An 18,570-nucleotide genomic window follows, 5' to 3' on the forward strand; every position below is an offset into this window, starting at 1 on the left:
TCCTGCTTAGGGTGCACTTCTGTCAGACCTGAGCAGTTTTATTGCAGAGCTGCTGATCCCAACCGAGCCAAGACAGGCACGTTCGCTGCCAGTCCTGCCGGGGCCGACCAGATATATGCAAGATGTGATGGGGGAAGAAGGTGCTGATGACTAACCCAGACATTAGAAGAGATAGGAGACGGATACTTCCAGATAGCGAACCGGAAAGGGGGAGAGTGTGGCAGTTTGCCAACAGAAAAAGAGATACACAAAAATGGGGGGAGACTCACTCTCTGTGTCTCGTAGTGTCTCTCACAGTTGTACACATCCACTCAATCACATGTCAAGACAGAGAAACAAACGCTGTGACATAAGCATGACATGTTCAGGTGATAATGTAAAGTGATGCGGATTGAAAATGTCGTATTTTTATTTTCCAGAATGATTCACTGGGCTGGACGCATTGAGAAGGAGCTGGAAAAGGTTCTGCAGCACGTCACCGGAACTCAGCAGATGAGATCGGTAAGTTGACGTCACGCTCGCATGTGACGATGCGCATTTTCCTGCATTATTAATCAGCAAGATTTCACTGGGCGAGGTTGTACAACATAAGCTCCCAAGTGTGTGTCTGTGAGACACTGTGTTTTTTATGAGCACTGCAAAAAATGTTGATCTTTTAAAAGACATTCAGTTTTAGTATTAAGTCTTTACATAATATATTCTCTGAGATGATTCTCCCCCGAGATACTTTTCCTGATACTTCTGGATTGACCTCAAAGTAAAGATACAGTGGGAAAAAAATTTATGTAACTGGTAAAATCTCTTCACTTGATTTAAGAAAAAAGAGATTTTTAAATTGTAACACTAAATGACTTGTCAAGACGGACACATTTTGCAGAATATGGTGTTGGTTGTTTGAGTCTGCGTTCTTGTATGAGGTTGTGTCTGTCTCGTGGTAGAGCAGATGGCCGAGCGGAGTGTGATTGACAGTGTTTCATCATATTTCTGCCGTATGCGCGTGTTCACCGTGTTTCCAGGGTTTGTAATGCACCCTGAGATAAACGCTTCATTATTGCTGTATGGGTGAGTGTGATTCATCCAGCCGGTATGGTGCCTGTGGCGACATTAATGCTAGCGGTAACAGTGGTTAGTGTGATGGCGACATTGATGGCTTCCAGAGAGGAGGAAGTGAGTTGACAGGGATTGTGCCGGTGTAAAGGTTAATGACCATTACTGGATATTAGACAGACACTAAGACAATAAGATAAGATAAGGTTGATTTTTAGCACTCATCCGGTGTAAAGAAAACCTAAGAGAGAATGTTTACCTGTATCCATCAAAACATTTACCTTTTGCAGTTTGTACAAATTGTATTCCCACTGTGCCATGTGGATTTCTAAATTGCAGTAAACTTCCAAAATAGGGTTTCAAGGTGAAAGCTTAGTATATTTTTATGAGAAAAAAATGTGTATCTCCAAAATATCATCTTTACAGGAATGATGAAAAACAGTGCTGATCTAAGCTCGGTGTATTTCTGAACCCATTGGGATTTTGAAAGAGTTGTAAGAGAATTTTCTCAATCCATAAAGAGGCGCATCATCCTTCAACATATCTGAACATTTAATAAAATCACTAAACTTGAAGGCCAGTTGTTTTCACCACAAAGTCACAAATTGTCTCAACTACTATGAACTTTCACTACTTTTTCCTGGATGTACGATGTAACTTAGTGTGGATTCAGACTTTGGTAGTAATAATCTTTTATTATTTTCAATTTTCAGTTATTTTCTCAATAAATCTATTCATCACTTGGTCCAGCACAGCACAAAATGTCCATCACAATTTCCTAAAGCTGAAGGTGAGGCTCGTTTTCTCTGACTAACAGTCTGAAACCCAAAGATGTCAAGTTTACTGTCACATAAGACAAAGAAAAGCAGCAAAGCGTTAGCATGGAGAAGTATAGTTTGTTTTTTTTTGCTTGAAAAAAGTTGCTGCTTATTATTTTTTCTGTTGATCAACCAATTCATTGAGTAATTTATTCAGTTCTATGATATTTAGAGGAATTTACTGTATGTATGATTTAAATATGTTACAATGTCTCTTGACTGCTTCTTGTAGAACTGGGATGTACATCGTCGAATGATCCTGAGCTTAATGAGACCCTTGGATGTTGACATGACGTTAAATGCTCAGTGGACTTTAAGGTCTGTGGATTGAAACTCATTTACTACAAGTCCACAGGTGGCTGAGGTTTCTCTGTAGGCCAAACCCAACAAGTTGGGGACGTTCCAATGAAGCCGGTCTCTCTGAAAAAACATTACGTCCATCCCAGTGATGTTCTGTGTAGGGTGCCCATATGGCCGTGTGTGCATGTGTGTGTGCTGGCCTGACTGTGAGCGCAGGGCGGGTGTGAAAGAACATTTATCATGGCCCCAAACAGGAGTCGTCACAGGGTGTGCTAAATGGCCCAGCATGCCTAGAAAAGCCATTTTCTAAATGGATGCCTCTCTCTATACGTGTGTCTGATAGAAATCTTCCCAGGGCTATGCCGGCTGGTAACAAGATTGCCTCCCTCTGCGCCCCCTTTCTCTTCATGCGTAGTTTATTCTCACAGACAAAAAAAATGTAAAGTGTGTGCAAATTATTTTTGAGTTTGTCTTACATGGAAAGAGACAAGGAAGTAAGTTAAATATATTGCGATCTGTTCAGTTCTTTTTGAGAAAGCGAGGTAGCCAGTGTGAGAGAGAGAGAAAGGCAATAATAGGGCAGCATAAATAGTTGAACACATGTTGAATTGGTCGACTTAAAAAACAACACAGGGATGTAAAATATTTAGATGTTTTTTTTTTGCATACTGTTCCCCAAGTTTCTCCATAAATAAATAAAACTCAAGTTATTTAAATGTTAACAACTACATTCTAAGATATTCTGCCCAGGTTTGGTCAAGATGTTATTCTTCCCCGGGGGAGTGAGAGAAAGGAAGATAGAGGGTGAGTGATGTATCGGAGGAGTTGGAAGTTTCGAATGGAAGAGTGTGGAGCGCGGATAGACAAGGAGAGTGGGCGGTTTTTAGAGCGGAGGAGGAGGGTTTTTTAGAGAGAGAAAGGATGAAGAATGGCTTGACAATTGAGATGGATGTTCGGGCGGTTTTGTGTGTATATTTAGAGTCAAACTACTTAAGATGGATGAAGTGATAGAGGGGAAGGACGAGAATTGGTAAATTTGAATGTGAGCAGACGGATGCTGTTTATAGTCCTTATCCTCCTCATTATCCCCTGTGCTGCTGTGTTTGATGTGTTACAGTGTGTGATGATGAGAGGCGGCGTTGGACACTGCCATTGTTTCTATATCCTCAGGCTTACTCAGAGCAGGTTTAATAGGCACACATGAGCAGCGCGCCTACACCCACGTACTGTCATTACAGTGATTTGATGGTTTATCAGAGATGCAGACAGATAATATTAATATGTAGATATTAAAACATCAGGTGGACACACGTGTTCACTGTACTGTAAGATAATTGCACACATGCAGAGAGATGCTTTTATACCAGTGGTGGTTTCATGTCCTTTACAAGATCACGTTTTACTGTTGTGGCTGGTTGAGATGGAGCTAGCTAACACTTACCTACAGTACACAGATAGCTTCCTACCCTGTGGGTCATGAGGTAAAGGAGCCAAGAGATGATGTATAGAAGAGGAAATGAGAAAAAACTGAGTTCTGTTTCACAAATTTTATTTTATTTTTTTAAAAACTTTTCTCTAATCTTTGCTATTTTTTTTTAAATATTGGATAATTTTACCTCTTTGGGCCTCCAACAGTTATTTAAATGAAACCATCTGAAATCTTTAAAGGGGAAATCTATATTCGGTGGAACTGCCGATGACTCATAAACATCTGAAACATATCAAGAGTCCCCGACTACTAATCTTTAAAATAGCTAGTAACTATAGCTTTAAACAAATGTAGTGGAGTAAAAAGAACGATATTTTCTTCTAAACTGTAGTGGAGTAGAAGTGTAAAGTATCATAAAATGGAAATACTCAAGTAAACTACAAGTACCTCAAAATTGCACAAAGTACAGTACTTGAGTAAATATAGGTAGTTACATTCCACCACTGTCTTATACATACTTGAAAACACATGCACATAAACCCATGGCAATTTCCTCAGTTTCAATTTAGCAAGCCTCTTAAATGGCGATGGCGTGCAGCATATGCTGAACTCTCTCAAATTCATTTCAATAGGAAGAGTCTAATCAGCGTGAATAATTTAGCGTGGTGCACATGACTGCTTCTGAACTCCTCGCTTCAGCCTGACACTTTACAACGCTGAACTCTGAGGATCTGTCTGCTCCGCCTCCACGCCCTCTCCCTCTGCCGTTTGCTGCTCTTGATTACTGGAAACCTGAGAAGGATGCACATTAAGATCAATATACCCGCACATGGAAGCAGGGCGGGAAGACAGAGCACCAATTAATGGGCGTGGGATTCACCGAAACGAACTAGGCCTGGAGAAAGGCAGCTTCATTTTATTTTTGGTCTTTCTGTCACTTTTGCCCTTCACTCTGTGTGTCTCTTTGTCAACACTGCATCAGTCGGCCTACTGGCCACATGCTGGCTGCAGGTTTATCTCAGTTCAGCACAGACTTTCTTGCCACTAGTCCTTCCAATGCGAGTGTATGCATGAGCGTGTGTGTGTGTGTGTGTGTGGTAAGTTTTCCTTTTTGTCTTTAACATTGCAGAAGCTGCTGGTTCAATTTGATCAGCACAGGTGTGTTTTCATGACTCGGGGGAGAAGTTGTATGCGGACTGAACACAATACCAAATGTTTCTCGTACTTCTCCGAACCTTCACTCTGCTTCCTGGAAAAAGAAGGTTGCTCACGGCCAAGACAGCCGGCCTCAACAAACAGATATCTCTATAAAGTGCACCGGTGGATTTACTCACTATCGCTGACTACAGAAATTTCCAATAATCTGTCTCAAATGCCCAGCGCTATACTAGACATCACCCCTGCTCTTACTCCATGGCCCCCCTCCTTACTTCCTAAAGCTGACTTTTTAAAGCTTCACCTCTCTTTCCCTTTTTCCTCTCTCTCTCTCTCTCTCTGTCTCTTGCTCTCTCGCTGTGCAGATCCATCAGTGGAGGGTGATGTGAGGGCAGATCACTGCCATTTGTTTCTTGATTTAAAAGCTCCTTATGCCTGTAGACAGTTTACAGGAAGAGCTGAATGTCCCTCCTCCCACCATGAGCAGTTACCTTTAAAGGAGAGAGAGAGAGGGAGAGAGGACTCAGCACCCCCAGCCCCCCCGCGCCCAATCTTCTGGCCTGGACCCTACACAACAGCAGCTTGTTATCTGGCTGAGTGAAACATCACAGGCTATTTCTGCAGGATAGATAATTTTCTGTATTTTCTCTCCTGCCTGCTTGTCTTAAGTGTCCCTCGGTCATTGTGTAACATGCATCAATACACACCTTGGTTTACTCTTACTGAGGTCCTCATGTTGAAATTAATGAATAAATCACTACAATTTTAGCTCAACTGCAACAGCAGTAAATTTTGCCAAAGTATTGTCAGCTGGTAAAAACTCATTTTTTTCAAATAACAGATCATAATGCCTTTCAGGAATTCAAACATTTTCATGGTCAGGGTTTTTGTCTGCAATGTTTAGCTGAGCAATCTACTGTAATCATGGTTTTGTTTTTTTAACAGCGTACACACACTGTTAAAAAAACAAAACCATGATTACAGTGTTTCTTTTTCTTTCCATCAGGACCTGCTGGTGTTGCCACCTTAACAATTTGTGATTGATTATGTGTACTGGAAGCACTTGATATACTGTATCACTCCTGAAGCAGAATTGAAACTAAACAGAGAGTTCAAAATTTGTTTATTTCTCAAATGTCTTAACACATACAAGAACATAGCTTCAATGAAAATGGTCTAAAACTGGCACGATACTGATTTACTCTGACCAAAGAATAAGTATGCAATACTATGAATCTGACCAGACAAATGATGCCGGCTTTCAGTACTTGACAGTCCTCAACAGTGTAAGTTGGTGCTCAGACCGAAAGCAGCCCATTATTAAAACAGTGCAAGGGGCTGCGTTAGTGGGGCTGTGTTTCCAGGAAGTCCAGTTTCAGTAACAGAACATGTGTTTTGAAGGCTTATAAGACACCAAAACACTGAGTGAATTGCATATTAAGAAGAAGAAGTTATAATTATTTACTCTCATTGCGACAATTGCAACAGAAACAGTAATTCGGCGTTCACGTTACAAAGTAATCTATAAGGAATGTGCGTTTGCACATGTTTGATTGCTGAATGCATCACCTCGCTGAATGACGCTGCATGGTGGTCTGGCAAATGTTTTTTTCACCAGATGACCACTGTGCTAATGGAACGGCCCCTTATATGAGTGAGAGAGCTGTGTTTTTTCACGCAGTGCTGATGTCAGTCTGAAGGGGCCAGCATACTCCATAACAAGTTCTTGTCAGACAGTCGAAAAGCTTTGGAACCTAACTCCCTCGCACACCTTTTCCGTCGCTGGATCAGGCAGGTGGTGTGCAGCCATTTCTGTAACTTTGCAAAACCGACTATTAGACATTCACACTCATTTCACAGCTCTTCCCTCCGCCTTCAAGTGTTGCCATTCTGAACAACAATTTCGTCTCTAATTGTGATACATGATTTTCAGAAATAGATTCTGTCTAGTCTAGTCATCTTCCATTTCTGTGTGCGAATGGATACACTGTCTAGATTTTTAAACCTGGCCGCATTGCCATTCAGACATTAACCATTAACCATTCACTAGAGTGAGGGGTCATGTTGTGTATCTTTCGTGTAATGCAAATAATTATCTGTCTGTGTGTCTAGCATTTACTGTGTGTTTACCCCAAACAAAATCAAAACACACAAGAAAATAACTGCGGACATTAGAAGCACATAAAACCAGTAGGAAGCTGAGCATTAAGCAGTGTGAGAGCTGGTCAGCACCATTACTCCCAGCCTCAGACTCCCCTGGGCTGAAAGGAGAACAGAAGGGCACACAAACACAGAGTATTTATTTTTCTGCCTTTTTATTGGTTTTCTGACACTGGGGAAGGTTACAAGGATTCCTCAGCTTCCCGGCTTGATGGCCTGGCACTGGTTAGCGGTGTTTATATAAATGAAAATACATATATCTGCAGAGCGCAGCCCTGCATGCAGATATCCCCGGTTGGTGTTAGAGGGAATTACTTGAAATAGCTGTGCAATAAAAATGTGACAGTTTAGAAAAACTAGAACCAGATTATATAGTGTCATTGCCCTATCTCCAGTTTCGTATTATGTTTTTTTTATTTTTTTTATTTTATAACCGTAATCGACTGCTGATATTTTTACCCAACATGCAGAAAAAGTTTTATTATGCTGAAACTAAAACAGACCATCGCAAAAAAACCTCCAAAATTGTAACATTTAATTTGAATGATAACTTTCTGCAAATAGCAGGTTTTCAAAAATTGGAATTCTTATAATAATAAAATATAACCCAACCATTACTTACGTAGGGTATATTTCATCTCTCCTCACAGATATTTTATCTAGAAACTGTCAAGAAAACATCAGCAGATTTTTCAGTTCCTAGATAGCCTTGAAACAAAAGTGTTTCTTTTTTATCTTCAGGTTAAAGCCAGCTGACTGAAATCAATCATGCAGGCTTTAAAGACATACTGCTACATAGTGAATGCTGTGTGCTCAGGATGTTAAGTGCTCTCTGGGCACATTATAAAACATCTTACTGTATATCACTCGGTGTGCTTGTTGGTTCCAATGCAGTGAATTACCAGGATGGAGCTGTAAAGGTCCATCGGGGGTAAAAAAAAAAAAAAGCCCCTTTAGTGTCAGCGTTGAACAATCAGAGATAACCTGAGTGTCTGAATCTCACCGACATTCACTGTGGTACATTTTGGGGACTTTATTTATGTCGGTAATCGTTGATTGATGAATTCAGATGCATTCATGCTACTAGCGACTTTTTTTGGGGGGGGGAATAAGGCCTTGCACTTGTTTAAAGGCAGACAATATAGCATTATGTGTCAAAATAGGATTAGAGGTCTGGTAAAGCTCTAGCCCTGTCAGAGGAAGATGCTTTATTTTGCCTACGCTGCAAATCTTTTCTCCTTGTCTCCATTTTTTTTACACTATTATTTGCACAGCGTATCTTGCGCATGCTTGTGTAATTTTTGGTCGTCTTCTGTTTGATGTTCTAGGAAGCACATGACGTGTCTTTGGTGCTATCTGTGCTTGACAGAAAGAAAAAAAAAAAAATGGGTACAGTTCCCTGAGTGGGTTGCAGTGGTAATGTAGAGTGGCGTGATGCCCTAGAAAATTCCAGGTGTGAAGTGCTTTATTCATTCCACTGCAGAGGGAGTGCTTCTCTATGTGTGAAGTGGTAGGTGTGACGTTTTTCTCCATTGTGAACAAAATATATTTGTTTTTTGTTTTTTTTGTTTTTTTTTTATGGCTGTTTTTGTGTTTGCATGTGAGGGAGTTTGGGTGCACTGAAGTCTCAGAGGTTTTGTCCTCCTCTTCTTCTCTTCCCCCTCCACCTGCACTAGTCTGTGATTGATTGGTCACAGTTCTGAATAACTTTAATTGGCTTGCCTCAGCGGTGGGTGGTTCTCAAATGCTGGATGAGTCCTAGAGAAGCGTTTTAATTTTTGATCATGTAGGCAGTAAGGACTCTCTACTGCCATCTGAGAGGGGCCTTCAGAAGTGCTACCTAGCTCACTTTGTTTCTTCTGCCTTGTTTTCTCTCTCTCTCTCTCTCTCTCTCTCTCCTCTCTCTCTCTCTCTCTCTGTGTAAAATCTGGTAGAGAAGCTTCCCCTCCCTTCACAATCTATCCACCCCCTTCTTTGGCTTCGAGCTGGACTCACTCTCATCTCAGCCTCTGGCCCTTTTCCCAGGGCTCCGTTGTTTGATGGGATTTGTGCTCCACCACTACAATTGCTGTGTTACACATATACTCTCTCATGTGCATGCTTGCACACATATACTATATTTGCAAACACACATACAATACACACATATATTAACTCTGTCTCGTTGATAAAAATTACTAATTTTCAACAGCGAATATTTTTTTCAGTGAGACGTAATGCCACTCGAATTACGTTTTTATCTACATAATGAGGAAACGTTTTTAATTAACATATCTGCCAAGTCACAAAATGACCATACAGAACGTATCTCTAAAACATAAAACATTCACTGACGACATATTTAATTTGTATTCCATAAAATACCCACTTGTGGCAATTAAAGTATGAGTAGTTTTACACTTAACCAACACCAACCACAGGCACTTTGTGTGCACACCATCCATCCCAACCACCTCCCTACAAATTGTGTTTGACACAAAGTGTGGCAAAACAAATTAGTACTATGTAGAGGGTTGCACACAAACACAAAAATGCATAAGTGAATAGTTTTGTTAAAATTGCCATATTGCTTGCACTGATACAATTATACCCCTGCTCATTCATAGTTATGATTTTTACAAAAGCAAACAAGGACATAATAGCCTACTATTGCCATTTTTTGACCATCAAATCTTGTGGAGCTGAGAGTCTCTCATAAATGCAGGCGAGCATAAAATATTGATGAATCTCAAAGCAGGATGTAGTAAAAGGCCTGGAAGTCACCATCACACATTAGACTGATTAGAGAAAAAAAAGAACATCATTACCTCCCTGTACAGGTTATTTCACAGTAAAATTCAAAGATAATGAGAAACTTTTCCATTCCCCCGGACCAATATTACAGTTTACTTTGTAAAACTAAAAAGTGCTTATAATTTCTGTTCTCATCAACTTGTTGAGAAGTTTTCTGCAATCCAGCATATATATATACATACATATATATATATTGCTGCTGTGTTTTGTGCTATTTTAATAATAGCTCCACTTTGAAAAAGATTTAATTGTAGCCTACCACAAAAAAAACAAATCAATGATTATATGCTTAAATAAACCCACTGTTTATATTCATGGACACAGTGGTTGGCTCTTTATAATTGGCCGGACTTCTAATAGCTTGCCAAGTAAACTGAAATTCAAGTGCAGAGTTTGTTTATTAATAATTCTGGCATGAGGACTGACTTCTTGTTTACTTTTTTTTTTTTTTTTTTTTTTACAGTTTAGATGTAGTGGTTGGTCCACTAGTGCAGCTACAGTATGACATTGCTATTTAAATTAGCATCAACACTGTAATAACTACCACTCAGCATTTATTTCTAAACAACAATCAAGCTAAATGCATTTATTTAATGTAATGTAATTTCGCTATAATTATCACATTAATGACTGTATAGTTGTAATTTTCCAGGCTTTGCAACGTTGGGGATATGCAGAAATAAATCACACGTGGAAAAATAAAATGATCGTCAGTGTTTTTTTTAATATATACATATGTGAGAGTTGAATTTTCATTCTATTGTTGCTGTGTAGCTGCAGCATCTGCTTTACATAGACTGTGTGTGTAAACCAGCAGTCTGTCTTTGCCTACAGGCAGCTTAGCCTCCATTGTCATGTGAATGTGGATGGCATGTGAGTGAATGTTTGGGGATGCTCAGGAGTTAAATCCTGGATAGTGCAATGGATTTAAGATCGCTCACTGACACTGTTAAGACAAGTTTTCATCGGTGTGTAGTGCTATACAGTTTACGATATGAGCTGTGTGGTTGGATTCATGCAGCCACACGAGTGGTCTCTTGAGTTTTCTAGTGTGATGATTACAACACGTGTATATGCGCGTGCGACCGTGCATGTATGTGCTCACGCGTGTGTTTGTATGAACTCTGGACCACCAGCTCATTTCACACACAGACAGACATCAAAGGCGGTTTGAATTAACCCTGCGTGTCGGGGCCGCTCTGCATGCCATCCGCAATTTCACATCTCTGCCGCTCCAGCAGCACCAAACTTACATGCCCATTCATATTGAAATGAACAGATGGAGTTTTTGCCGTGCACCAAATCGCCATCCTTCACTGAGAAAAGATAAAACTTCAAAAGAGCGGAGATACATTCGGATCTGTTTGCAGGTGGTGAGGCCGTGTGTCGTCGCAGGTGATGTGGAGGTGTTCTGTGTCTCTGTGAAAGTGTGGGTAAAGTGCAGGTATCATGTTTTTCTTATTAAAGCAGGTCAATTGTGTTTCCATTACAGCCCTCTTGCAAAAGCCAGCTCCCTTTCTCCTTGATTAGACACCGCAGAAATGATGTCATGGTCACGCACACACATGCACACGCACAGACAGGTACACACATCAAAGCATAACGTGTCTCACCTCTTTTAACTCGCTCTTAAATCCATAACAGGAAGGAATGGCTCTCACCATATTGTTTGTGTGTCAAAAATGTGTTTTGTTTTGTTTTTTTTTTTTGTAAATTGTTTTGACTGGATAGCGTTACGTCTCCCTTTCCAGTCCTAACACTCATTTTCACCTCATCTTGGCAGCTAATTTAATTTTTATATTGTATTTATTGATCTGGCCAACTTCAATTTCCTGCGGCGGCGTGATTCTGCTGCACGATGAAAGCGATAATGTCGATGAACAGGCGGCGATGGCGAGGATGGAAATGGTGATGAAGAATGTGATGATGATAATTTCTGTGGGTGATTGTGATTGCGAGTTGTATGCTGATTAGAGCTGTGTCTGAAGATGGCTGGGGTCGCTGCAGTGTAGGTGAAGCCATCAGCTGCACTGTGTGTTTTTAATATCCCTCAGCCATCAAGTAGGCTGTCATGACAGCCATCCAGTAAACACATTCATATTTCATTAATCTGGCCTCTCCCCTCTCCTCCCCCTGACGGCCTCTTATTGTCTCCTCTAGAGGTTGTTCAGTAATCCACTGAGACCTTACCTCATCCTACTGTGTTACCTGCACCCACACACATAACGCGCTGTGCTGTAAGTACTACAGTAGGAAGTCTTTTCTCATTGTAATTTGGCATACACTCACTGAGTCTATGATGGCTAAATTTAACTGCGTATAGGACCACTTTAATACAAATACACCCACACATGCACCCCCCTGTGCACTTGTATTTACAGTTTAATATGTGTGCATACCACTGGCACATGCTGACACACAAACAGCTTTTAGATTAAAATACTTTAAACTCTCAAACTAAGAGGGCAGGTGGATAAACTGTACGATATTTGACCAAAATATCATCACATTTTTTAAATAACTGCCTTTTTTAAATACATCGGTAGAGAGGTTTTGTGTTTGTCATGTCTGGAATATGTGTGGGTATTTTTTTTTTCTTTACATGCTCACCCACATACTGTTTCACCACTGCTATTCAAGACAGAGCCACGCAAAAAGACAACACAATGGGTGAAATAATGTTACATAAATTTTTAGCAAGCCTGAAGGTGGTTTGACTGCTCATTCTTGACCTTGGAAACAGTTGACAAAACAATCTCAAACCAAGGTTCCACCTACTTGTTTGTTTCAGAGCTTTCAAACCACATCACACAGTCTTCATCAGCAGACAGTTTGCTCAGGTGTCATGGAGCCATAGTAGCCTTCAGAAGACCTTCTGAATTGCCGCCCACACCTCATATGTGTTCAGTGATTCAAATAGATCCGGTGTTGTGCATTGTCAGGGTGTTGTTCAGGGTCTGCTAGCTAGCTACCTAGCTGCATCTATTAAAAATAACAGCAGAAATCTTTCATAGATGAGAGTAGTTGCCTACAGCATAATCCTTTGATCAATATGGAAAACATTTAGTGAATTGCTCCTAGTGAGCGCTACCGCAGCTTCAGTGTCAAATGATGTTGGCAGCACAGATACGTCACTGACTGGTTAGGGCAAAACAAAATAAAACAATACGAACACAAAATCTGGATTAATGAAGTGAAACAAAATGGCAATGCTGTCTCACCATCAGCTTAAAACATATAGATATTAAAATGTTATAAGCTCCAGAACATGTGAGTAAGAGGACCTTAAACAGCAATTGTAAAACTTTGGTCAAATATGAAAGAAACTTGCTTCATAAATTGACAGTGGCACCGCCATGTCTGGATAGATTTTACAGCCGTTTTCAATCTATAAAAAAGAGGTTATTTCCCGAAAGCTAATATATTTTTTCAACCTATTCACATCACACTTATGTTGCAATATTGGATTGGCAGTATTCAGACAGTAGTCCACAATCTGTTCCATCTGGACAAACAGTACGACTGCCAATAACCCATATGAGACAGTAGCATGGCCTCACACTTAATCATTCAAAGTTAATGACACAATGTTTCTATCATCATCTTGAGTACAAATACGAGTCCGTCATTCAAAATTTAAAGATCATTGTGATGTGTGAAGGGGGACACAACCTACCACAAAGTGCCTCGTTACTCAGACTGGGTTTGAACTCCCATTGTTAATTTTAACACTTATGTCTGGACCTTTACTGTGTATTTCAAATGACATTCATCATTTAGAGGGGCTCATGTGTTGTGCTGTTTTTTTTTATGGCAGGAAACAATTATAGCTTTGCAGAGTTAATTTCAGACTGATTTCTTGTGTAATTTATTTCTGCATGCCAATGAAATGGTAATGGGTCATTGCTTATAGGGTGGCATTTTAGTTAAGGCCTGTCTCATAGTTCTTGTACCATACTAAAACGAACATTTGTCTCTGTCCGTAATGAAGGCTTGTTATAAATTTTCCTTGTATGAATTATTCAGTTGCACTCAGCTGAACTGATCTAGGTGCATTTGTATATTGTGTGTGTGTGTGTGTGTGTGTGTGTGTGTGTGTGTTTGTAACTGCTCCAGATAAAGATGACGTTACTGGTCTTCAGAGCGGGAAAAGGGATAAAGCTGTTTGTATTCGATAGGATTTAGCATCAAATGAGGAGGATAAATAGTCCATCCAGGACTGATTGAGCCTCAAAATGTAATACGGATGCAAGGATACAAGAGCGTGTGTGTGTCACGAGGCATGTGTGTGTGCCTGTGTGGAGCTTAGGTGTGTGTACATTAGAAAAAGATTCAGTTACAGTCATATCTTAAGGAAAAAGACATGTATGTATACTGACCGTAAAATCCCTTTTTTGCTTGCCAGTGTGGTGTATTCGTGAAGAGATTTTGGCAACCGAAGGTGGCTCAGGGGTGTTTGTGTATTTCTTCATATTGGTGGTTGGGAACACTCTCGTCTGCCGGTAATATAAACCCTGCATGACCCCCAGGGTCTGCAATGTAAAATTCAAAGTTAAATGTGAGGAGTTGTGAAGCCCTCTGCTGAGACTCCTCTCAGCACCTCAACTCTACTAACAAGACCAATCGTCACGCGCTAATGACCCACAGACATGCAAACTGCACACTGACTCTGCGGGCCAGACTCTCTCCAAGGTTTATCCACTCTTAAGGCAATTGTCCTTTTTACCATGACCCTGTCTACGCATGTCTATTTTTGAAATGGCTGTTAGTCACTTGTTTTTCTGTTGCTCTTATGCCATTAAGATACGGTTGACTATTGTCTCAAAAGTCATGTAACACAGCTAGAGTCTCTCCATATCTAGTGGACTGCTGCACTCAAATTAGCAGCTTTTAGTCACAGCTCTCTGTGTGACTCAACTCTACAGTCTCTGTGTGAGTTGATAGCCAAGGCTGAGGTCAATCGTGCAATTCTCGCTCTCTCTGTGCGACATACTTTAATGTAACTCTCACTGAAGAGCCGCCAAAAGAAAATTTCAGTCTTGTCAGAAGACATTTTTACTGGCTGTTGTTTAGAATAATGGGGGGACCTGCATTTTGTCAAACCATTAGGGTTACTGCTTACTTGTTAGATGCAAACTTAACAGATGTGGAAGCCAAATACTGTACAATAAGAGACATATAGTCAAATGTGGGATCTGATACAATCCACACTTTTAGGATTAAAAGTTAAATGAAGTTAAATGTTTAAATCAACCCCTCACAGTATACAACTCCAAATACTTCTAGATTTAATTTCAAAATAGTTTCACATGAATTACATCTGCAAATCCTGAGGTATAAAGCCACAGTGATGTTTAATGTAATAGGTAAATCACCGTAAAATATGATAAAAACAATGGAAATCAGGAGAGTTGACAGTTAAATATGTTGACAGTTATACATGTGGAGTGTCTGCCCTCCACATGACAGATGTGATGGTACCACGCACCTATAAATGACTAGTGGCTACTGTGAATGACTATGATTTATAACTGAAAGAGTTCAGTTCAGATTTTGGGATTAAAGCAGAGGAACAACGCACTCAAACACCAGGAGAAATGTTGTCACCGCAACAGCAAAGAAACATAATAATTTGCAGTACCACAGAGCAACAACAGAGACAGTTGAATAGTGACCGCACGCCATGAAGCCAGTAGAAGTGTACTTCAAGCACAAACACAACTTGTCCTGATAATGGCTTAGAAAAAAGCATTTAACTCAGCTATGAAAAATTGTTTGCAAAAAGGGCTTTTGTTTCTTTGTATTCTGTATTAGCTTTATCATAGTTGCTAGCTTATTAATGGCTTACTGATGGCTGTAGTCACTGATACTATATAGACTATATTATTCACTCTTGTGAGAGTTACATTATTCCCATTATTCACTCTTGTGAATAATACAGTCAAGGGTAGACTTCCCACAGAAAAACACACACAGCAATAAAAAGGCTTTATATTCTTTTGACTAGAGCCACAACAATGAATCTATAAGTCAGTTGGCAGCAAATTTATCTCCAACTATTTTGATAATTGATTAATCAGTTAAGTCGTTTTTCAAGAAAAAATACTAAAGTTCACTTGTTCAAGCTTCTTAAATGTGAATATTTTCTGGTTTCTTTAGTCTTTTATGATATTAAACTGGATATCTTTGGATTATAGACTGTTGGTCGGAACAAAACAAGACATTAGAGGTTGCACCTTTGGCTTTAGGAAACAGTGATCGACATTTTTCACCATTTTCTGGTATTTTATAGACCGAAGAACTAATCAAGAAAGCCATAGTCAGATTACTCAATAAAAATAATTGTTAGTTGCAGCCCTATATTCAACACAAACTGTCCGAACTGTCCAAATCTTGGTGCTCCAAAAGGTTTATATAAACTCGGAAGAAGACACGCTTGTGTCGTAACACCGGCTCATGGAAAAAAGTGTGAGCTGCAAGTGCTCCTGCCTTCTTTTATTTAGACGTGTTTGGTTCCCAAAGTTATCAGGACATCTTATGTCGTAGAGTCACCTCCCTGCAGGTTTGAGTGTGTAAGCTACACAGTGGATTCTTTCTTAGTTATTTGTTTTTGATTGTTTTAATATTGTAGCTCAGATGCAGTTAAAGTCTTTGAGTGCAAATGAGACTAGAACATATTTTTGAGCGAGCGCTTCCTCAAAGAACTACAACTGGAGACCAATTGAAACTTGTAACTGGTTCATATTACGTCAGTGTTCATTGTGTTTAAATGAGCACATTCTGCTTCCCATTATCCTGCAGTATAGGAGAAATGATTTAATATATTAGGAGAGAATATGCAACTCAGGTATTAGAGTCATGGTAAGACTCTTGTGTCTGCCTTTTTTCTCACAGACATACAGAAGCCACTGTGACTGACTCACTAAAGTGGAAATTGAAACTTACAGCTTGAAGAATGAGCATTTTATGAAACATTTTCCTTTGTACTGTAGCTTTGCAAATTTGTGCACCAAAGCGTAAACTTTCTGGCTCTAAAGAGGATCATTCTTTTCAGCCATCAGTCAGGCTGGTTCACAGTCCCTCTGCTTCAAATATTTCTGACATACACAAACACTCAAGCGTACGTATGAGACATAAATGAAGAAGCAAGGGTATCTTTCATCAGTATATCTCTACAACTCGCTATGCTACCTCTGCTAGAACCAAGGTAAATTATACTTTTTATCACAATACTAGATCATGCGAAATATCTTTTATTGAGATTTTTCATCATGATATACACCACGACAAATGCTCTGTTACAGGGATTTTCATTTGAACTTTTTGGGTGACCCACATTTTCAGAAGAAACTGTGTGATCCGAAACAGATTTTGCAGGCTACAGTGCGGTATAGGTTTATGTAAGTAGCTCTAACACAGTTATTTTATTCAAATGAATTTATCTTCCACAAGGAAGTAGGGAGAGCTTTGGCAACCTGTGGATTATTTTGACATTGTACAACAATTTAGGGAACCTTTTAATTCTCCCAAGACATAACTGGTTGTTTTGTTAAAAAATGTTTTGATAAATTGAATATTACAGCAGTGTTTCATCGTGAAATAAAAGACTCCCTGGGTGTGACATAGCTGTAGATCCATGTGTTCATTATTTAGGGCCCTATTGCTTAGCCTTGGTTCTGAGAGGTTGTTAAATGTGCATTTGTTTGTTTTTTTTACGAGTAGAAAGCAGCCGTTAGGACCCCGTGTGTGTGTGTGTGTGTGTGTTGTATGATAATATAGTAAGCAAGGCCCCACATTGATCTTTATTTTAATAGTGTGTTTGTAGAGCTTTTCATAGAGCAGCCTCGCACGTTGAAGGCATTGATTGTTGCACAGTCACACACTGTACAAATACTGATTGACAGCTCTTTCTTGAATATTGTCTTTGTTTATGCCACACAACTTTACGGGATTGAAGCCATCTCTCTGCCTCTCTGAAAATGGCGTCTCTAAACTGTTTCTCATCAAATTTGAGTTTGTGGTGAAAAGAATATGGCGAGCAGTGTTGGATCATAAAATGAAAAGGTTTTCGGTGTAACATCAGAATTGTCAGGCTAACAAAATAAGAGCTTGAGATGTTACCTTTTATGTTTTTTCTCCCAACAAGGACTTTTAGTGCCATATTTGTCCTGCCTGCCCAGACTGGTAAACACAACGAATCATATTTCCTCAGGTTCATTGGATAATGTCGAGAATTTAGTAAATCATCAATACTTTGTTTAAGAGTATTATAGAGAATCTCCTGTGAATAATCTTTATACACACACTTTTTTTTAATGATGCTACGTTCTTGTGTGTTTAGGTGTAGAATGTAGTGTCAATGTGGACATACTACCCAACCATTCACTAAAACTATAATGAAACTGACTTAAAAATACCTCTAAGTTAAGTAAAGATCAGGACTCATTAAAGTTTATATGCCAAAAGTATGACAGGATTGTGATTACAGCGAAACAGGAAGACAACTTTATAAAATACATGTCAGTGTATTTCAAATGTCAAATACATGTAGTGAGACCATTACTACACATTTAACATCAGGACATACAGAGCTCAGTTACACTCTTCATAAAATAAGTAAACACCCAACACACATTGTAATCAATTACAATCAGCTGAACATGTCTTATTGGAAAGTAGTCGAGGACGCTAGTATCACCTCTGAAAGAAGCAGAAGAAAGCATTGGAAATGTACTTTCACAGAATGTTTTTTTTTTGTATACAAATATACAAGATGTATGCATATTTTAAAATGTTCTGCCAGTCTACTGCTCCCCACTTAAGCTCAGCAGGTATCAGTAATGCACCTGTAAGGTAGATTGCCAAATT

General features: G+C 39.5%; 1 protein-coding gene across 10 annotated transcripts in view; it reads left to right on the forward strand.

Annotated features, from left to right (window-relative positions):
* The window catches only part of cacna2d2a (calcium channel, voltage-dependent, alpha 2/delta subunit 2a), a 155,715-nt gene that overhangs the window by 11,873 nt on the left and 125,272 nt on the right, over positions 1-18,570 (forward strand). For all 10 annotated transcript variants that reach the window (XM_044347711.1, XM_044347712.1, XM_044347707.1 and 7 more), the window contains one exon: positions 420-501. In XM_044347711.1, the coding sequence (XP_044203646.1) occupies positions 421-501 (81 nt within the window). In that variant the 5' untranslated portion in view covers position 420. The remainder of the gene's footprint in view (positions 1-419; positions 502-18,570) is intronic.

The sequence above is a fragment of the Thunnus albacares genome, chromosome 4 (genome assembly GCF_914725855.1).
Source record: "Thunnus albacares chromosome 4, fThuAlb1.1, whole genome shotgun sequence".
Lineage (NCBI taxonomy): Eukaryota > Metazoa > Chordata > Actinopteri > Scombriformes > Scombridae > Thunnus > Thunnus albacares.